Genomic DNA, 23,253 nt, shown 5'->3' on the forward strand with positions numbered 1-23,253 from the left:
AAGCTGAAAACTGATGAAAAGATTTTAGCTGGTTTTTTGTTGCTCTTTTCTACTGATTTTTCTCTCTTTTTGGTTACATTTGTTTGCTTTCTGAATGAATTGTTTTTCGTTTTAGATTAGCATCAGGATATTTCACCTCATTTCAATGGAGGACTCAGAGATGGTAGCCGCTGTCAATTTTAAAAGGACAGGCTACTTCTTTTTTTCTGATTATTGAACTCAGATTCTTATCACCAAGATTAATAATAAATGCAGAGGGGGCGTGTTTAAGGAAGTTCACAAAGCAAGGGGAATTACAGTTGCGTCATTCTGCTTCTTAAGTGATGCCTGCCCTCATTTTTAATCCATGTATTGATTGCACAAAGGTAAACGCCACCTCGAGCAGCCCCAAGCTACATTTATTTTGAACACCTTAAAGATTATTTTCTCTGATTTACTTGTAGCAGAGAAAAGTGGGAGAATAAGTGTCCTCATTTGAGTGTTTTAAAATCTCTAAGAAATGGATGTTGAAAGCTATTACCTCTTTGGTGCTTCAGCCATGCCCGAAGAAAAGTATTTTCTGCAACTTTAGGTCACTGTGCTCCACACTTGAGTTGATGAAGGAAGCCCCCTTGGCAAAGTTTAGACAGAATGAATTGATTTTAACGTGGGAGATTTAAATTATCGTGCATATATTTCTCTAAAGTTCCGTCACTGCTTTATTAATTAGGCAGAGCTGCAGCTGCACTTCGGAGCCCGCTGCAGATGAAGGATCCCATTGAGTGTCCATGTGGTCAGCTCGGCTCCTGGAGGGATCTCAGGCTATTACTGTGACTATGTGGACTTTGGAGGTGACCTGATGAGGGCTCCATGTTACCTCCAGCAGAATTTGGTTTCTCCTAGATTAGTCTGTGGAGTGACACTGGCATCTAGACACAAAGGAATCACCAGCCCGGCCTATTGTTCCTAGCGTGGAGGAAAATGTCGTGTCTGTGAATTGAAGAAGAAAAAGAGGAGGAAAAACGATAAAGAGAAAACCTCTGATGGTAGAGCTTAGATAGAACATATAAAAGTTAAAGATGGTGTCTGATCTATTTCCCCTTCAATGCACGGGTGTGATTAGCACAAACAGCAGTTACACCGCTTGGTAGGGAGTGAGAGAGAAGACTGTGGTGCCCAGGTGATGCTGGCCAGGATGAGATGCGGGGCAGTAGTCGCTTCCTTCTTTGGGAGCTGTAGAAAATTTCAAGCTCCAACACCATCTTTCTTGTTTTTTTTTTTTTAAATATAGAACTTCTGCAATGTGCAAGCTCCTTTAAGAATATGCATAAATGGCTACAAGGGTGTATCAGAAGGACTTGGGTTCCATCTTGAATAAGCTCCTACTCGTCAAAATGTAGATAATTTGAGCATCAATACGGATAATGACTGCAATGTATTGAAGCTCATTCAATGTATTTGGAGTGATGAGCTCATAATGACATAAAAATAAACAACATAAACAAAAAGTCCCTTTAGAAGATTCTAGGAAAGCAACCTATTAGTTTGAAAACCAGTAAATAAAATGAGTCAAACATTTATCTACTTTCCTATATGAACTATACCTTGGGGTGTCAGATAAGAGGAAGTTTCTCCTCCTAGAAGCCTGGCAGCTAATAAATGAAGAAGAAATGGTGGAATCTGGATATCACCATTCTGCAATAGTCTAAGGAATGATCATCAATGGCTACTGGCATCACAAAAAGAGAGATCAGACATTATGTGCCTCCAGATTGAAGTCCACACGACTGCCTGCTTAGAAATGAGTTTATTATTTCAGATGATTTTTTTTTTCCACAACTTTAAATATTACCTGAAGGTATATCCATATTCTGGCACTTCTGGCTAGTTCTTCTGGGTCCCCCTTTTCAATGGTTTACAAAGAGAACATGAGCTAATGTACAAATCAGTGAAACCTCCAAACTGTAGAATGACCTGATAATTTCATGTTTTCTTTCTAACTTAACTATGTTAGAGCAACATATGACAGTGTGGGGTTGTCAAAAGATGACTACTGGGGCCAGCCCGGTGGCGCAGTGGTTAAGTTCGCATGTTCCGCTTCAGCAGCCCAGGGTTCGCCGGTTCGGATCCCGGGTGCGGATATGGCACTGTTTGTCAAGCCATGCTGTTGTAGGCGTCCCACATATAAAGTAGAGGAAGATGGGCACGAATGTTAGCTCAGGGCCAGTCTTCCTCAGCAAAAAGAGGAGGATTGGCAGCAGATGTTAGCTCAGGGTTAATTTTCCTAAAAAAAACAAAAGATGACTATGCAGGCAGCTCCCTGAGGTCAGGCTGTCTTGTGTGTTATTATATCCCAAGAACCTAGCATAGTGCTTGGCCTGAAAGACATAATCAACAAATATTTTTAAATAAATAAAGAGTATAGTAGCTGAAGAAGAAGAAAAAGAGAAGTCCCAGCTGCAGTACTTCTGAGTTGTTTCACCTCAGGAACATCCTTTCCTATCTCTGAGCATCGGTTTCCTCGTCTGTAAAATTCCGCATCTGATACAATCTTTTAGTGAGGATGAAATGAAATGATGGATGAGGAAAGTGTTTTGAAAACTGTAAACATGTTATACAAACAGAAAAACACTATCAGCTGGGTTTTTTATTATTAACACAGCTTGTTCAATGTTTAAAATTTCACTGTATTTGGGTAGTTTCAGAGGCTCTGATATTCATGGAGGAAGGGAAGCTGCTGAATGGGAGGGTGTGCGCTCTTGCTGAGAATCTGCTTCGCATCAGCTACTGCTGAGCCCTTTACGTTCATTATCTTATTCAACAATTCCAACAACCCTGTGAAGGAAGCCTTTATACCCTGTCTATTTAGATGAGGAAACTAAGCCTCCCAGAGGTCATATAAGCTAACTAGGTGACACCAGAGTGAGGTAGACCTGAAACTGAAACCCAGATCTTTCTGACTTCAAACATATTTTCTTTCCACTGCACCTTAAGTGAAGTTTCCAACATACTTGAAATTATGCGCTCTCGCTCTGTCCAAATGAATGGAGTTGGCTTGTATCTTATTGAATCTCCTCTTCCTGCATAAAGGCTTTGGAATAGCCAACTCTGGGATCCAGCAACCTCCTTTGAACACAGTTCTGAGTCTTTGTAATATTCTGTTCAAAAAAGATCTGTTTTAAAGCCAGAAAGAGAATTATAGCATTGCACGGGCTTTGGCTTTATCTGAATTCTTTTGTATCACTGTTTCTAACCATCCTTTATTGTCCTGAGATTACTACAGCTTTTGGCTCCTAGATTCCTTGGGAGTGTTAAAAACTAATGCAACTGCAGTCATTCCCCCTTGTCTCTAACACCCTTTTCTCAAGTGTAAATTTGTTACACGGTTTTATGGGTGTGCTGAGCTCAGGAAAATTGTTTCTAGGACTTCTCCTAAGCTGTAAATATCTAGAGGACCGTCTGGATCCGTACGCTCATGAGGCTGAGATGAGATAGACGCCCTCTGTCTCCCCAACCCTGCAGTGTGCTGCCTCACTCTCATCTCCTGCTGCCCACCCACGTGTCAACACAAATCCCTTAACCCTGAGATGCTCATTTTGCTTCTAGAGCTTTGAGTTCAGCAAAGCCTGGACCACTGCAGCATTCAGTCACAAACCACATCTCTAAGACAGCCTGACGCTCACAAGATGATGGAAGAGACTGTCAGAACTCTCATCGCTCTGTGAAATTACAGACATCGTCTAAAAGCCTACATAGCTCAAAGGGTTGTTTCGACGACTAAATTGCATAATACAAGTGCACCGTGCAGAACTGTAATGGATATAGTATGCACTCAATAAATGTCAGCCATTATTATTATTGCTGTTAATATCAATTTTTATTTCACATGAACTTTCTGCATTTTAAGTTAGCTTGCTCCTTAATTATTGCCTGGGGGATGACCTCCAAGGCACTCTTTCTTTGAGAGCTGGCCAGGGATGGAATCAGGTGGGGATCTCTCAGGCATTTTGTCAAATATGCTAAAGTGATTGTTCAGTCTGGATGGCAGAATGTAGAAAGATCCCAACACAGAGGAATTTTTTACCGAAGAACATGGCGAAATCTGGCAGAGATGATTTTTTATTTAGTTCTTGTGATGTTTTAGGAAAAGCTGTGTCAATCTGTCAGATGTAAGCCTAAATATTGAAACACGTGCCTTGCTCTTAGATTTCCTGCTTTACTTCTTTTGCTTTCCAAATTGTCTGGTGCAAAACAATTGCAATGAAGCCACCTTGTCGCCTCTACCCTTTGTGATTCTCACGTTCCCTAAAAGCAGCGTCTGAGAAATTAGCTAAGAAGAGAGCACCGCTGAACACGAATGGTCTGATAAGAGGATCTGAATGTGCTATCTGGTGTTCTGCCTTGCCTGGCTGGGATTAGAGCTGCGGGTAAGGCTGAATTGGGCCTTATCTCACTCTGGGGCGGCTCCAGGCTTCAGGTGGATGCCCGCATGCATAAACCACAGCTTTGCAGAGCAAAGTGCCTTGAGATGTCCTCACGCCCAAATCCCAGAGAGGCAGCGGAAGCAGGGCGCCTCTGAACCAAATAATCACAGAAGTCCCTGAATAATGCATGAGAGCAGGACCCTCCCTGGCATGTTGGAAACTGTCCCGGGAAGAACTGTACTCAGCAAGAGAGCAAAAACAAGCCCCTGGAACATGCATTTTCTGAAATTTATTCTTGCAGAGCCACTTGGGGGAAAGTGAAAGCAAATATGACAACCACGGAAAATCGTGGCATTTTAGTGAGTCTGAGGCTCATAGGTTTCACGTCAATATAAATCAGCAACATGACAGGATTTAAAATTTTATCTTATTGGTAAATACTACCTCTTCCTTTAGGAAATTGGGAGATGGAGTGATCATCACTGAGAAATAACCAGTAACGTCCGGAAGCCTCTTATTTCATGCTTTTGTTTGGTTGGTTCAGTATCCTGTGTGCCTTCTCATACTTAAAGTTAGCTGACACCAGACATTGCAGAAAAGCTGCCTCTCAAGAGGCTGCTTCTTTGAGGACCAACTCTGAGTATAATTGGGCGAGGAACCTCCATCTTTCTGATCCAGATGTCATCTTTAATATAGCTGTAGTGCTGATGGCTGGGATTTGATTCCACAAATGTTTAGTCTCTAATTATATATTCCAGCTGCTCACTAAGTACAAAATAAATCTTTTTGGAAGAGTGTTTCTCACCAACTTGTCACAAACCCCTCCCTGGCTGTTGTGGAATGTCCATCTTAGGCTCATGATCCATGATCCGGCAGGGCAATTTCCTGGTCCAGCTGGGAGGGAGCAGAGCCAGGAACCTGTTTCACAGCCCTCCCTTGGCTTCCAGGTGACTTGTCTCCTGGCTCCCGATGATGTCAGGCTTCATGAAATGGCCCTGTGCTTTCCTATGCTGACTGTGGTCGGCTGTATTTTGGCATTTTGACAATGAAATGGGGGCAATTCTCTTGACTCAGAAATTCTACTCATAGCAATTTATTCTCTACACTAATACTGACGGCTGAGGATGTTCATCAGATTATTGTTTATAATAGCTGCCGGCCAAATAGAATCAGTTTAATTGTCCAAAACTGGGCGATGGATCACATAAATTATGGTACATCCATAGTTGGAATATTATGCTTTTATGGAAGGATATTAAATAAAATGTAAAAAATGTTTACCTTGTATTTTTAAGTTAAAATACAGGTTAAAAATAATGTAAATTATGATCTCAAACATGTAAAAGAAAGAAATATATATATTTAACTGTGGTTATATCTGAGTGAAGTAATTGTAAGTAATATTTATTTTCTTCTTTTTTACTGTTCTGCATTGCTCATATTTTCCATAATGACAATGCATTGCATTTCTAACTGGGTGCAGGGGGATCAATGATTAAAAGAAAAAAGGAAGAAAGAAAGAAAGACCAGCTACAGCCAAAGAATCCCCCCCCTTAAAGTTGTCAGGTACACAGGTAAAGAAAAGGGATGCAGAGCCTCTGTCTTCCTGAGGGCAGTGCTGTGGGCATTCCTCTCCCCATTATTTTGCCAAATGAAAAGAGTCACGATCTCTGGGTAGTAAGTAAGATAAAAATGACTTAGCCAAAAGGCTCTGGCTGCTTTGGAAGGAGGAGGTGATGGCAGCATGGTGTGGGCTGCGTGGCTTCTGTGTGAGGTAAGATAACCACATGCCCATGTCTCCATTTTCCCCTCGCAATCGTGGACGCCCCTGGAACCAGTCGCTCTGACACACACCATTGTCGGCCTCCTAAAGTTCTTTATTATGATACTTAACAATCATAGTTCCCAATTTCCCATTTGCTTAGATCATCATTCTTAAATTCCTAATTTGTTTTCAAGGCTCAAATAAAAGGTCTTTTCATCACTGTGTCAAAGGGCAGTGTGATTGCCCAGCTCTAACTGCTGCGAGTCCCGCTATCAGATACAGTATAGTACAGATAATTCTCTATTGAGATAATGAAGAATGGGCAGCCCATAATGAGTGTGCGACTCTAAAGAGAGTCAGGAAATTAATTCCACTCTGAGCATTTGGAAAATGACTCCAGCACACAGTACAGCAGGGCGGAGGGGGAGCTAAGTTTCACGTTTTGAAAATGCACACATCAGCTTATAAACGTTTAAGATGTACCGGTTGTCTGTGCATATTCCATGGTGAGGACCAAAGATCTCCTTCAGGTGCCCTCAAGTCCACCTTACAATTGCTCAAGGGGTTCTTTGTGAGACACTGAGCTTTGGCAAAACTTGATTATGTAGGGACAACTCATTTCAAAGTCTGTAGGGCAAGAGGAAGGAGGAGAAATTGATTATTTCCCATACATTTCACAAGGTCTAGGCTAAGGGAAACCATTTGCCTGGGCCACTTCTGTTGGTTAAAGCACCAACAAGTTGTTTTCCGTGGGCATCACCATCAGAATCCCTGAAACAGTGGCTGATAAAATTTATATATTCATTCATTCCACAAACATTGAACAACTGAACATCCATGATGCATAAGGTCATGTATCATATGCTCTGGAGGATGAAAGATGAATAAAGCATAAAGCCTGTTTGAGGGATAAGGCAATCACTGGTCACCGGAATGAAGACAAAGCAGGAAAGGCACAGGTTTCAGGGGGCAGAAATCCCTCCCTCGGAGGACATCACAGAAGGATGGCTGGAATTGTTTCTACTTGAACTGGTTTTTCTGAATGCATAGAATTGTGGAGCGTGATTTTAATTTTGTTGCTTGATTTTACAAGGCTTAAGCTAATGTGAGAAGGAATATATTTGTTAAACCTCCCCTGTGAACTTAGCCTTTTGTAGATTCTTTCAGATGTGTTTTTGTTCGCTAGGCAAGTCAGAAGAGTGAATTCACTCATAAAAGTGAATATTTTTTAACCACCACAGGCGGAATGATTCCAGAGACTTATTACACTATTCACTGCACCATTTTGATGAAGGTACTAGGCCTGCCTCTTTTCCGCCGCAGGATAGAAAGGAAGGATTAGACAGAGGGGAAGAAGGAAAGACGGAGGAGGAAAAGGTAGTTTAAAAGAAGTTGACAGTGAGAAAGGGGGAGGGAGCGATGACAGAAGGGCGTGTGAGATTCCTTGTTTCTTCTTATCAATGTGCATGGGTCTTTCCCGCGGGTCTCTCACCATGGCTGCCAAATGTCTCTCCTGGTCTCAGCCTACTTTTGTCTTTCCTAAACACTGTTGTCAAATGAATCTTTCTAAATGAACACTTTTCCTCTTTTAGCAATTCACAGTTGCATTCAGAGCCCATGATAATTTGGCCTCAGCATCCTGTTCCAGTTTATGCCCTCCTTTCATTCATTCATTTGTTAAACAAACGTTTAGTGAAGTGCACAACATGAACTTCCTGATCTAATTAGGCCACTCTGCTCTCTGTACATTCTTAAATATTCTCTGAAATATTCCTTGTCCACCCCTTACCTCATAACTTGCTCATCAATACCTTTTTCTAATCTACCACCTGCACACCCAGGCTACTTGAGGGCATTTTATTCTTTTTTTCTGTTCTCCACATTTCCTAGAGCAGCTCCTTACACATATCAAACCCTCCATAAGCATGTGTTAGTGAAGTGACTTGCTAAATAAAGAAATGAGCAATTATACAATAAACTATTTAGTGAAAGACAGATTCTTGAAGCAGTAGGAAAGAAAACTAGTAAGTTTAACATTAAAAAAAAAAACCTTATTTCTTCTAGTTACCTGTTGTATGAAATATTTTGCTTTTTATCCAAAGTCTGTATTGATTGTGTCTCTCTGCATATGAATCATCACAATCAAATGATAGATGTATTAGAAGATTATGTATCTTTTTACTCTTTTCACACATTTTGGACATTCAAAAATAATATCAGATTGGTTTTTTTTAGGAGAGAAAAGAAAGGCATGTTTATCAAAAGCAAGATTAAGCTTAGTCATGGAAATACACTTATCTCATGTGACAATCATTTCTTTCACATAGCATCATTTATTGAATATCTGCTGTGAGCAGGACTTTTTGTCAGGTGCTGTGGGACATGAGGCCTGAGGTCCAGTTATCAAAAAGGGACTTAAAGAGTAGATGCGACCACGACTTTCACATGCAAGTCAAAAGTGTAGTAAGCGAGGCAGGAAACTCTAGAGGCTGGAAAAGTCAGGGAAGATGGATATGAGGCTTGAGTTGGGCCAGGAAGGATGATGAGCAGGATGCAAATGAGCAAAGGAAAAAGCAGAGACTGAAGGAAGGCAGTAATGCCCTTGTGCTGTACTCAGAATTTTTTAATATGATTACCTTACAGCAGAGCAAGACACAAAAGTGTTTCTAAAGCAGGCACGGAAAAGTGAGTTCTGTGTCTTTGAACATGAGTGAGCTGTGATGGCCCATATGATAATTATCATGTAAAATGATTATTGAACTAAGCAAGGCACCCTGTTCGCTAATCTTCCTGAGTACACAGGTATTTGCCATCATTACCCTGGGACCACAAGAATGAAGATTCTAAAGAACTGCGATTGCTTTACAGACATTCTTAAATGAATTCACTCAAACCCTCAATGAAGTAGGTAGCAAATGGAAGACTTGCTGACAGGCTGCTGTCACTGAGACAAAGTTATCTGTCTTAGCGATTCTTCTGGTCCAGGGAGACTGGCAGAACTTTCCCTTAAGTTGGTGGTTAGCATTTCTTTGACTTTACCAAAATCATTCGGTACCTGAGATCTCTTGAGGACAATGTCTTAGTAATCTCTGAGTCCCCACTGCCTAGCCCCAGTGCTTGGCATATACGGATGGTCAAGGGGGACTCAATTATTGCTTGAATGGATAGATGAGGGGGGAAAATAATAGTTTACTTATTTTTATTTCCAAAATCTGGGGAGAGTTTTGGTTAACTGCAAGGACAAATAGATGACCAGATGATACTGTCTAGGCTTAGAAGATTGAGTTAAAAGGAACAGAAGGAGTTCATGAAGTTCTCTGCCTTGTGGCCACAACAGGCTCTGCTGAGAGCTGCTTGTCCTTCTTTTCTATTCCTTGTTTTACACTCCATTGTGCTATTGAACAAGGAAGGCCTAAAAAGCAAAGTTGCAGATTTCAGTAGTACTAAAACCTTCAAGTATTTCCCTTAGAAACTGAATTGGGAGTTATGGGAGCAGAAGAAAATGAGTTTCTGTTGTTTTGGAGTGGGTAGGAGATTCATGAAACTGGAGCAAAGCTTGTAAACAGTGAAGATTGGGTGTGAGGCCTGGAGGTAAATATCATTTCATCAACGATTTTTTCAGTTTTCTTTCTGAAAGTAGAGAAGCAAATGAAAATAGAGAAAAAAATAGAGATGAGAAAAAATGATTTAATTAATCAAATTTTGAGTGTTTTTTTCCCTTCAATAGTTGGGTCTTCTTCAACCCTATTATTTTCTTTTTACTATTTTTCTAATTTTCTATTTTGAATGCTTTGCAAGATTGAAACAAACATACGTGAGAATATGCCTGACTAAAGCAATACCCAAACGCTGCTAGTCACTCGATTCCAGAACCACAAGAAAGGACAACTTTGTACTTCGTCAACATAAATGTTCCACCAGTACCTTTTTATGTCTTAATGTCAGAGTTTTAGTTACAAATCGACCTCTTACCTATTTGGCTAGGAGAGCTTGCAGACTTTTGAGACTTATTTTATTCATGTAAATGTTACCCTTCAATTTGTTTAGTCATTGTTAAATGCAATGTTAAATTGAATAAAGTTAAATTTGAAACCAAGACCATTCTAAGCCAGGCTAGTTTCAGTCAGCTTTGAGACCATGTGGATTTCTAATGGAACAAAGGCACTGGGAACTCTGTGGCCAGTTTTCCCAAGTAAGACAAAAGCCTCTCAGATTCCAGGAGCAGGTTCCAGTTAACCTTTATGTCACAAACCATGGTAATTCCCAACTCTAAAATCCTCCAACTCTTATGATTATTTTAAAAATATGGATCATGTCTAAATCTGAGACACATAAATGGGATTGAGTCTTACCAATTGATAATCATTCATATTTTCTACTTAAATAATTTTGTGTATTTTCTGTTTTGTCCAATTAACGGGGAAATTATACATTTTCCATTTGTGGTCTTATTTGACCCAATGCAAAGATTTCTCTGATTTAAATACTTCTGTGCTGGTGTGTTTGGTATCCTTAACCCACCTGACATATCATTGTCATTATTATTGTTTCTCTATTTATTACGCAATTGTTTTGTGAAATAAAACTCAGTCTCTGCTTGTAGAATTGAAATGTGAAGAAGTTCCAACATAGGACTCAAGTAGGGTTAATGACAGCATGTTATATAATTTTCAACTATAGTAACATCCACTCTGAGCAAAACTTTATCATCACCGTTTCCTTGTAGAGCCCAGAAGCTGTGTCAGTCATTTTCTGCTTTCCCTACTGACCTTTTGGGAAATTTTCTCCCACTGATGGAATTGTCATTCTGTCACAGTGAAAGACAACAGAATAATGTAAAATGGTGGTTGGCAAGCAAGGAATCAGGCTGGCCTGTCTGTGGCAATTTCAATAAAGTCCTCCTCCTGATTTAAAGAGAAGCAAGTGTTACTTAAGATTTTGAAGTTTCTGTAACACATTTCATAACTGTCTGGCTAAACATTAAATATAACTGAATACAGTAAATGTATAGTTTTAAATATTATAGTTCATCAATTCATTTTAAAAAGCAGCATAAAAACACTGCACCCTTAAATTCCTTATTTTTTTCATTGCTTTTACAAGGTATGCATTTTTAAAAATCTAGTTTAGGTTGGCCAAGTAGGCAAGTACTACTAGATTGAGTTTTTCCCATGGAATAAGAGGTTTTTTTCTTCATAATATAGTGACTGAGTACTTCTTGAAGTAAGCCAAACCTGGGTTAAATTCAAGTTCTGTAGCTTACTATCAGTATGATCTTTGGCAGCTTATTTTCATCTCTCAAAATCTTAAGTTTATTCAGCACGTAGTGAAAAGAAGAAATAATGATGTTCACTTACCTCATGGGATTCTTAAAATGGGCTATGCGCTTAGCATCGCGCCTGACATACAGTAAGCTTGTAACATCATTGATCTTGGGGTCTGGTCCACAGGGAAGGCATTTAGCATGCAAGTGTTTAGGTGAGTTTATCTACATAAAAATGTTATCATTGAAATTTAAAACAAAGTTAGAAAACTTTTGCCCCCAAATCTTGAAAAAAATATTTTTTCTTAAATGGTATAGGCAGCAATCAGTTAGACTTGAATGGATGAAGCATCTCCATTAAAGATAAAATAAACCGTCATTAATTAGGTTTTTTTTTGTATATTTATTCAGCTCCTCTATAGGCCAGATTCTCTTCCTTGGGAATTGAGAATGTGTTCTTTTCCATTGACTCAACTTCTCTGTTGAGCTTCTCATCACCTCCATTGACACTTACTTCCCACACACACTCAAAATGTGACATAGTCTTCTTTTCCCTCTTCTCTCTCATCGTTCCTTTCAAAGCAATAATAAAATTTCCCCTGAAGCTGATTTTCGAAGTGTGGTGACAAATCGGCTCTCTTCAAACTTAGAACACATTCTGATGTGATAGCCTCTGTCTTGAACAAGCAGTGGAGAGGAGTGCTCTGAGAATAAAGGTGGCGACTTTCCAATTCCTCCAGGTTTTTTGGTCAGTTTTTCCATGCAGAGTTAAAATGCTCTTTGATTTAAACATAGAATGAGACACATCACCATTTATGTTTAACCGCAAATGTATGCCCTAATAGCATATAGGTGATTCAGGTGAGTAATACCTACAAGGCTCCCTTCGTTAAAACAGATATTTGACAAAATATGACATGATGCAGTGATAAGAAAAATTCATTCCTCAACAGATTATTTCTCTCTCTCTCTCTAATCATCCATCCATCCATCCATTCATCTATCCATCTATCCTCAAGTGTGTGTATTTATTTTAGTGGTCAAGTTTCTTTGAAGAGCAGACACTAAGCTGAATCAAGCAAAAATGACCTAGCTTTTCCCCAGCCCTCTAGATGCCAGGTTAAGGGCAGGCACTTTGGACAAAAGTACTTCTCACCTTGTATAATTGGGTCGTGTTCAGGCCTACCTGGCAGAGCCCCTGTCCAACCCAGCACCAGCCTTGGCTCTAGAGTTCTCAGCAGCACTTTAGTCATTTCTACAGGTGTCAGGGAAGCCTGGTGTTCTTTTCAGAACTTTTGAGGACCATATTTGTTAGCTCAGGGGAACTCTTGAGTTCATTATACTGACCTTATATTTCTGGAGCTGGCCGCCTCAATGAGCCAAGGACTGAACTAGGATTAAACTGGGATCAAATTGGTTCCCATGGAAGGAGAAAAGGGCAAAGTAGGATCTTGGAACTGAAGACAGCTTGGAGGCCTCTTGTCCAACCTGTTCCTCAGTAGGGTCCTTTCTGTGGCTTCTGTGACAAAAGGATTTCCAGGCTCTGCTTGAACACTCCTGCTGACAGAAGTGGGGTGGACAGCCCATTCCATTGGTAAGATGCTCAAATGATGAGGGGTTTTCTTATTTTTGAATCGATATTTGCTTTCTTCTAATGCTTACTGTTGTGTCTTTGTCCACTTTTCCAGCTCTCTTCTTGTTTTCTTTTGCCCTTTTAAGCCAGGGGTGCCCCAATCTCTTCCTGATCATTAAAATATTTTTCTTCTCAACATTCCAACAACATGTCATTAGATAAGACCTGTGAAAATAATAATTAAAGCACCTGACACTTAATAGGCACTCAATAAATATTAGTTACATTTTTGTTTTTAAAATACCACTATGGTGCACAGGAAAGCACAGGGATTCTGAAATCAAATAGGCCTAGATTTGAATGTAGTGCAAGTATTAACTTGCTCTAGGATCTTGGGCTATATATTTCACCTTTCTAAGTCTCTGTGTTCTCAGCTTTTTTGAAAAAAAAAGTAATAAAACCCACTTTATAAAGTCATGTTGAGGACCATCTGTGCTAGTATCCATAAAGCACTTAGCACAGTTCCTAGCACATAGTAGGTGCTCAGCGAATAGCATATGTGTGTGTGTGTATATATATGTATATATATATATACATATATATAGTATAAAGAGAAAAGATTAAGGGGCATTGGCTTCCAGCTTTGCCCTTTCTAGTCCCACGACTGTGGATAAATCACTTTACCTCCTTGCATGTTTCCTTATCAAATAGTCCCATGTCTACTACAAAAGTTTGTTGTAAGAATCAAATAAAACATCAGATGTGTAATAACTTTCAAAAATCATGGTGTATTCTCTTAATATAAGGTATTGTTATTGCCAATAATAATTTAATCAGTGAATAACTGCTGAGTGAAAGAATGATCCGATCCCACCACAGCATCCCTACCCACACTGGTGCGGGGATGAAAAGCCCAGCAAACTTGGTATAGCAAACTGGTCCACGAGTGTTTATGGAAATACATACGTGTGGGAACGTTTGTCTGATGGGTGAAAATCCAGGCAAATGCTCTAACATGAACATCTGGCAGAAGAGCTCATTCACTCAGTGCTGATATAAACACCACAGAGGTCCAGAATCCTAGAGTTATAGCTGTCAACAACTGACACTCTTCCTCTAATTTCTTCCAGGAATTTCTATTACATCACAATGTTGCGGGATCCAGTGTCGCGTTACCTGAGTGAGTGGAAACACGTCCAGAGAGGGGCCACATGGAAAACTTCCCTCCACATGTGTGATGGGAGAAGTCCCACCCCCGATGAACTGCCTACCTGCTACCCTGGGGACGACTGGTCTGGGGTCAGCTTGCGGGAGTTCATGGACTGCAGCTACAACCTGGCCAACAACCGCCAAGTGCGCATGCTAGCTGACCTCAGCCTGGTGGGCTGCTACAACTTGACTTTCATGAACGAGAGTGAAAGAAACACCATCCTCTTGCAGAGTGCGAAAAACAACCTGAAGAACATGGCCTTCTTTGGGCTCACGGAATTCCAGAGGAAGACACAGTTTCTCTTTGAGAGGACATTCAACCTCAAGTTCATCTCCCCGTTCACGCAGTTCAACATCACGCGGGCTTCCAACGTGGAGATCAACGAGGGTGCCCGCCAGCGCATAGAGGAGCTAAACTTCCTGGACATGCAGCTTTATGAGTATGCAAAAGATCTCTTCCAGCAGCGCTACCACCACACCAAGCAACTGGAGCACCAGAGGCACCGGCAAAAGAGGCGAGAGGAGCGGAGGCTGCAGCGGGAGCACAGGGGCCACCGGTGGCCCAAGGAGGATGGGAACACAGAGGGGGCAGTCACTGAGGACTACAACAGCCAGGTGGTGAGATGGTGACCCCCTGCCCTCTTCTCCCTCAGGACGGGGAGGACGAGCAGGTGCACAGGCCTTCTGTGGTGTTACCTTGGAGAACATTGGACCATTCTGAGGACATCTGGCTGTATGTTGCTTGATTTGGAAACCTGCTTCCTCTTTGTCTTCATCTTTATCCAGCCAGAGATGATCCGTCTTGTTCATTTTTTCCTGATGTTTTTAAATCTATGAGATTAAGTAGGGTAGGAATGCATCCAATCTAGGCCACTTTAGAAGGTCAGGGAGAGAGAAGCACCTAGAAGGAAACAGTCCTTGCAATCTCCTTTGCAGCAGCATAGGTTATATTTGAAGCAACTGGAACCCACAGAGGCACGCATGAAAAGCCAAAGTATGGCTTGGATGTTCTGCTGAAACGGGTCTGTTTCATAATGTCTCTGTAGTGGAAATGTTGGTGTATTTAAAGAGAGAGAAAAAGAAGTCTTTTTCAGCCCTTAGATGAGGTTTTATACCAGCCCTCACTTGGCTGTTCGCTCTCATCTTTGAACTCTGTTGGAATGTGCTTTCAGTCTTGAGTAGAGTAATGTGTTTTGTCATTGCAATTGTTTTTAAATGCGATTACCCTACTATTGACTATCACCAGAGACTCACATCCTTCAAAACCCCTCATCTTAGCCCTGATCCATGCTTCCTCCTCGATCTTTCAGGGAAATGGCTAGTGGATTCAGGACAGGGGCACCTATGGCTCCTGAGAAATGAACACTGGTAGGGGCATTTAGGAGAAAATGTGCTTATTGACTAATGCTTAAGGAGATCACACTTTACCACTTTTCATTTTCAATGTAAGGAATGAATGATAAATTAAGGGGAGGATAACTATATGTCTAACATTTCCAGACCTGCTACAGAACCTTAGTTTTTTAAGGACTATTTCATAGTTTTACCTGTTTGGAGCAGTCATTTTGGGTATGGTCCTGCCAAGTTTGACATTCTGCTATCATAGAGGAAAAGACGTTTAAAAAGAATTTGACCTGAAGAATAGGAGCTTAGCTAGCATGTATACAAAACGTATTGGAGGTCGCTAAATAGATAATAACTCTGCTTTAGGCCAAGAGACATGGAACTCAATTGGGTAGTCATCCTAGGAGTTTAGAAAGACTCTCCCTCCTGACATCTTGACTATCTCCAGCCTGATAACGTTTTTCTCCCTACATGAACTTTGGCTATTGTGGGACTGCAGCTATAGCGAGCAAACCGAGCTTGAGTATGTAAAACAGGACCAAAAAATGCGCTGCGTTGCCAAGTGCTTCTTATTTTCACCTTTTTGCAGTCACAGCTACAGTAACACAAAGTTTGTTGAATAATACAGGGAGACGTACGGAAACAGGAATAGAGAGCCCTAGCCTAGCATCCAGTAGGAGGATCAGAGTGGGTAGAAGTATCACAAACGCTTGATCTGATCAATCCCTTCAAGGAGCTGCAGGCAAAATGAGTGAAACCCCTAAATCAGATGGAAAAGCCTAGTTCATTGATGTCCAACATGTTTGATGTTTAAGCCAGCTTTACATAAGCCACATCTCAGCCTTTAGAATACTCTCTTTGGGGTTGAGAGTCGATCAACCCACAAGCATTCACGGAGTGCCTGCCTGCACAGAAGGGAGCCCAGTGTCTTCATCAAAGAGAGATCTGAAGAAGCGGCTTAGGTACTTCTCTCACTACCCTTGGCCTCGTCTGTGATGAGAGTGAAGGCATTATTGGGGACCTCTCTTGTGCCAGGAACTGTGGGAGGCCCTTTTCATACCTTAAATCTATTCACAACAAGGTAGATGTTATTAGTCTCAGTTTCATAGATGAGAAAATGAAACCCACAGGCAGTAGGTAGGTTCCTCTTGGATTGTAAGCTAGGTCTCACTGACTGCAAAGTGCAAGCTCTTTTTACTTCATCGTATTTCCCATATGGGATCAAAGCTTCTTGCCAATCATGCACGAAGCCAGCTGTTATTGTCCAGAAGGGTTTATCTCCAACCCATCTGAGTGGAACAAGTGTGAAAGCACCAAGCCAGCAGTGACCCAGAGCCATGCTGCCTTGGGCAAATCCAGCCCTTTCCATGTCACTGACCCAACAATGAGCTGAGAGATTGATGACTTTTTAGGCAATTGTACTTCTTGAGCCACATATGAGGGTGAGTTAAAGGGCCAAGTAAATATTTCTTGTTGGTTGGTAGAGATTAAGCTCACAAAATATTAGTGTTTCCCTCTCTGATGATTTGTTCCTAAGGTGGGGGTCGGGGGGAAGGAGAATTGCAGCTGAGATTAATAAGCAGCTCGCTCTCTATCTTCACATTTCTATGTTAGGATCTAATGTTCTGCATAGAATGGTAGGGCTGCAAATTATCCTCCTGCCTGCCACTGTGACACACACACACACACACACACACACACACACACACATACTATAACAATCCAGTGTTTTGTCATGTGGAAAATCAAAACAAGTTAGCAAGCATTCGGATTGTTTCTTTTAAACTCACTTTAAATTTTGGCAGGGAATTCATGCATAGCTGAGACTTGGAGACAGGCTCTGCTAGCTTCACACTGTTCCTCAGGCACCTCAGGACTTACAGCAAAAGGCTTTCCACAGCCTTGCCGCTGAAGGCACCATGTATGGTACTCCACTTGAGACCAGATATCAGGATGTTCAGGGGAGAAACTATCTCTTTGTGTTGGCCTGAGGCCAGTGCTGAGCAAATTAAAAAGGCCTACACGGGCTTCCTCCCTCATATCATTTCATTCTAAAGCAGCACGCTTGTCATATCCCTGGGGTCCCATGTTGATAGACATGAAAAGGTAGGGACGCAGTTTGTTCTCCGAAAATTGACTGCACACCAACATGCTGAGTGAAGCTTGGGGAAGGGAGACCAACAGAAGTCATCTGGACCTAAGGATCTTTGGGAAGTCAGCAGCCTTAAGATCCCAAACCAAATCAATTTCAGATACATTAGTGTTAAAAGCCCAAGAAGAGGCAACAAAAGAAAAAAAAAATTCCCTAGGGAATTCCACATCCTATTGGCTCCTAGGTCTCCCAGTAGACATTCTTTCCCCTCTCTTGGCAATGGCAGCTCCAATAACCAGATTGGGATGAGATGTCCTTACGTGTGTGTATACATATATTTAAATTATTTTTAAGGACTAAGATACTTGCTATCTATTCTGTCTCCTACTAGTTTTCTGGCAGCCTACTCTTGGTAACGAGAGAAAAACTTGCCCTGAGAATTATTTGGATACTGTCTCTAATAATTGATAACATTAGCAATCAGTGTTAGGCAATGGTTAGGGATATCATGCGTGTTATTTAAAAATTATAAAAATGTCTGTCTTACCTAAAGGAGATAACTTTGTCATAAATAGTTTGATCAAAGGTTTGAGGGTCCAGCCCCGTGGCCGAGTGGTTAAGTTTGTGTGCTCCACTTTGGCGGCCCAGGGTTTCGCCGGTTCGGATCCTGGGTGCGGACATGGCACGGCTTGTTAGGCCACGTTGAGGTGGCGTCCCACATGCCACAACTGGAAGGACCCACAACTAAAATATACAGCTCTGTACTTGGGGGATTTGGGGAGAAAAAGCAGAAAAAAAAAGGAGATTGGCAACAGTTAGTTGTTAGCTCAGGTGCCAATCTTTAAAAAAAAAAAAAAAGGTTTGAAATAGGAGGACTTGTTCAAAAGTCTGAATAGAGATAGTATTAATATGGAGAAGAAAGTCTACTAGATAGACCTAGCCAGGAGGTGAGCATAGATCATTAAAAAATAAATATCCGTCTGCTGGACAGGATTCCCATTTGGCTGCTTTAACAGAGAAACTCAAAATAATAGTGACTTCATTAAGATTCAAGCTATTGCTCTCTTGCTTAAGAGACAAACTGGTTTGATAACTCTAGTATGTGACATTGTCAGAAACCCAGGCCCTCTTTTGTTGCTCTTTTATCCTACTGTGCAACTTTCCATCTCATGGTCCAAGATGAGTGCTGCAGCTCCTGCCATCTCATTTACATTTAAGACAGCAGATGGGAAATGGTGGGAAGTTGCACATATCACTTCTAGTCACATCTTATGGGCTAGAACCTAGCCATTAGCTACATCTAGCTGCAAAGAAGGCCAGGAAATGTCTTTATTCGTGGTTGCCATGTGCCTTGATAAATATGAGGGTTCTATTATTAAAGAGGCAATGTGAAAATTAATACTGATAAAAACTAACAGTCTCTGACACAAAAGGGAATTGAAAATATTTCAACAGTTTTTTAATGTCATCTATTTCATCATATATTTTACAAAGGATAAGATTAAAAATTCATAACTTTGTATGGTATTTAATGCTTTTCAAAACATTTGTACATTCAATATCTCATTTGGTCTTCACTACATTTTTATGTGTTAAATAAGACCTCTATTCACTATCCCGTTTGATAGTTTGACATGGAGATTCAGAGATGTTGAAAGATTTCCCAAAGATTCTAGTTTACTAGCAAGAAAGTTACTCAGAGCATCAGTCTTTTGACTTTATAGCCTTTCCTATACTTTATGCTGCTCAGTGTTAGTATTGGGACTGGGAATTGCAAGAATGTGAAATCTAAATCTTTATTGATTTTTTACCTTCCCTTACCTTCTCACGGACCTTCAGTGACTTAGAAAATGCCAAGGAAACGAGTAGAGTTGGCCCTTAACCCCCCTACCTCCACTGAGGGAACCTCTTATTAGAAGAGAAATGTCCAAGAGATGGGCAATGTTGCAGGGGAGATTGAGAAGCAGAGACACGCAACACCTCTAACTGGATGTCCACCCCATCCGATCCAAAAACTGTCCAAAATGAAGGGTGAGGGAACGTGCTCATAACTCCTTAGGGAAGCTCAGTTTTGGAAATATAAGAATCAGTAGCAGCCTGAATAGTGAAGCTTAGCATGTGATCAATAGAACCCCTGTGCAAAAAATCTCCCTTCCTCTCTACTTCTTCCCCAGGTCCCTGGAATTTTATCAGCAACTTATTGCTTTGTTCTTGAAGGTTTTATTTGGTGTTAATTGGGCCCCTTTGCACATTTGCTAGAGAGAGAAAATGCTTTAAGCTGTCATAAGCTAACATCTTCACACAGAAAGTGTATCTGATTCCTCTCCAACCATGACCTGTAGCTGAGAAGAAGGTCCTGTATAATGGGATCACTCAGAGGTGGGGGTTAGGAAGGGCTGGGGTAACTACAGAGGAAAGCAGGGCTTCTAAAAGGAGAGCGGGTCTTACAAAGGTGGAAAGATGAGGAATTAAATATTTGCCAGGAAATACCAAAAAATAGAAAAATGACTAATACACAGTTTCTGTCCTCAAGAACAAGGGCAGGCTGGAGACATGTGGACTGTTATTCTTTTGGCCATTTAAAAGAGCAGTAAAGGGTATAAGGCTCCTGAGACAGGACCAGAGCATTGGAATGGTTTTAGGGACCAAAGTAAAGGCTGACTGAGTTGGAGGAGTTGAATCAAAGGGAAAGCTGAATCGGATTTAGGCAAAGAATACTGTGATCTGATCACAACTGTGTCTCTAAGGCTCCCCCTTCCCATAGTTACTGTGCCTCAGCTGGTCACCAGAGCTCCATTTGAAAGTCTCCAGGCTGGGTATCAGGGCTGACTGAGTCCAATGACTTTACCCGGTTGTGTCACCTCTCAGGAGCGTGCAAAGGGTCTTTCTCCCAGGCACTTTCGGCTTCCTTCTTATCCCCTTCCTCCATCTCTGCAGGACATAAGCCAGCTATTCTCTCACCACATTCACCTTGGACACATCTAAACTAATTCCCTAAAACTGAATTAGCCCTTCTGAGCAAGAGATCAGGTTCTGAGACCTGTGTGCTTTGTAGCCTTAGTGGATGGAATGCACATGGACCCGTCTTCACCACACCTTGACAGGACCAACCTGCTTTGCAGAGGTGCCTAGATTTCTAGAGAACTGGCCTCGCTGTGAACACCAGCAACATCTGCAAGACAAAAGCCCCTGAAATTCAGGCTGGGACTCCAGGTAACAGAACTCAGATCTGAGAACGCAGGAGCGCAGATGTTTCTTCAGCCTGTGCTGTATGTAGAAAAGACTGCACTGTCATCCTTGGGCACATTAAGTGGAACCTTCGTGAGTTACCTGTTCTTCTGCACTGTGGGAACTCATCAAAGAGCCAGATGTTAGTGCTGAAAAACCTCAGTTTCTGCTGGGGAAAATCGTGTCCCGAGGAAGCAGAGTTTGTGTGATTTAGTCTCATCACGTTTGTCTTCCACCCGCTTGTCGTTTTTTTAATCATACGATCATCTTTTCTTTTTTTCCGCCAGAAGTACTTTCTGGGTTTTGCTTGCATTGTTTTTCATTTACCGTATCAGAGATGAAAAATGTTGGAAAGAAAATCTGGACTTCTATCTGGTGCCCCATTTTAGTGTAAAGATAGTTATTCAATAGACAGTAAATTATTTCCCCTAAGAGATGTTTCCTTTTGTTTCTGTGCAATAATACGTATGAACTCGGGTACGAGGAGGTTGTATTGTGACATTATCAACCCTTATTGCTATTTAAAAATGATAGTTTGTAGAACTGAGGATTTCCATTGACGTGAAGCACAATTTAATGAATAAGTTAACATATTAAACTGTTGTGATGTCAAGAACAATTGCTTTCCCCTGTGCTTTTGTTGGATATTTTTTCAAAACGAGAAAACTTGGTTAAACACTTTAAGGGATTTATGGAAATTGAATCCGCGGGATCAGCTTTGTCAAACTCTAAAAATCCATGCTTTGGATACAAATGTGGCTATTGGATGTGAAACTTTAAAAGCATAAAAGACACAGAAAATATAGATCGAAACCATTTAAAATCTCTGAGGCCAGGGAGGATTTCACAGGCTCTCAAACACATAAGCTTCTAAAAGCATGGTTCTTAGTGACTCTCCTCTTCAATGCCCACCCCAGCACATTGACATTCACTGCGAAACATGGAAAGGCAACCTGGAGCTGAAAGGATGAGGAAAAGGTTTGAGGAAGAGTGGTGGGTGAGAAAAACAGTAATTGGAACAAGGGAGTTTGGAATTCAATCTAAAAGACAGAAAGGAGAAAAGGAGGAAGGGAGAAGAGGGAAGAGAGAGAAAGAACAGAAAATGAAAAAAACAACAATAGTGGAATCTAATTTAGGTCTCTCCACAATTTCAGTGTGTATGGTTTGCCAGATTTCTAAAAAACGACTAGTTTCTATAGTATAAGCAGGGAAAGAGAAAATTAACTTCTAGTAGAGAAAAACTTCCTTCATTCAAAAATCCCTTGAATGGTGCAATTTATCACTTTCTTTTTGTTCTGTAGAAGTGGGGTTTGTGGATTCCTTCCTTGCTTGTGGGTTAGTGAGATTTGGAGCCTTAGGAAGATGCCATTTGACTGCGTCCTTCTATGTAGTGACAATTACATGCAAAGGGAACTTGACTTTGAACAAGTGAAGTAGCCATAAGAAAGTTTCCACAAGACAGTAGAAGTTACAGACAAACACACTTGCATGCATGCACATGCGAGCGCACACACATACACACGCACACACACAGAGGAAGACATTTTGGGGACTTTTATATTCCTAGAAAAACCTCAGATAAGTTAAGAGAAGGACTAAGCAACACTCAAGACTCACTTCTTTCCCCCATTCACTTTGAAAATAGCGTTGAACGTAAGATTCGACGAAATGTCTGAAACGTTAGTGAAAATCTGTTCTCAATCTAGTACTGTTTTACTCTCATGGATCAGTTTTCATACCAAATATAAATTTGAAAATTAATGGAATCTAATTCAGTATAATTCTTTATTTTATAAACAGTTTAATTGTTTTTCATGATTACAAAGTAATATATGATCTTAGATAATTTGGAAAATACAAGATACTAAAAAAGCCCATAGTCCAATTCCAACGTTATTTTGATCTATTTCCTTTCATATTTTTTTATGCATTAGTAATTAGAGTAAAATTTTAAATAACAAATATTTTGGGAAATTAGAATCATATAATCTATGCAATCTAAACACCTGTATTAACATCTTAACACCCATTCTTTGAAAATATCATTAATAGCTACATTTGATTTTACCATTCCCATATTTTTGGGCAATCTGGTCATTTCCAATTTTTCCACTAATATGAATAACACTAAAATGAATTTATTTGTACATAAGCGGCATCTACGTAAGTGTCTTTGTTCACCCGTTGGAGAGAGGACAGTGGACCCCTTGGTTGTATCTTCCCAACAACTCGGAATGAAAGTATTCAAGATAGTCAAAATTACGTAGATGCAGCTAAGTGAATTTTGAGAAAACTGAAATAAAAGTTATCCATATAATCAAGGAAAATTATAAGTGGCTCTCCAGAATCACCTACCTGGCCCTGAACTGAAGCTCT

General features: G+C 40.7%; 1 protein-coding gene across 1 annotated transcript in view; it reads left to right on the plus strand.

Annotated features, from left to right (window-relative positions):
* Positions 1–21,496, plus strand: part of HS6ST3 (heparan sulfate 6-O-sulfotransferase 3) — a 658,248-nt gene extending 636,752 nt beyond the window's left edge. The window contains exon 2 of the mRNA XM_044779798.2: positions 14,135–21,496. Within this exon, the coding sequence (XP_044635733.1) occupies positions 14,135–14,843 (709 nt within the window). The 3' untranslated portion in view covers positions 14,844–21,496. The remainder of the gene's footprint in view (positions 1–14,134) is intronic.
* The last annotated feature ends 1,757 nt before the right edge of the window (positions 21,497–23,253 follow it).

Source organism: Equus asinus, chromosome 11, assembly GCF_041296235.1.
Source record: "Equus asinus isolate D_3611 breed Donkey chromosome 11, EquAss-T2T_v2, whole genome shotgun sequence".
Taxonomy (NCBI): domain Eukaryota; kingdom Metazoa; phylum Chordata; class Mammalia; order Perissodactyla; family Equidae; genus Equus; species Equus asinus.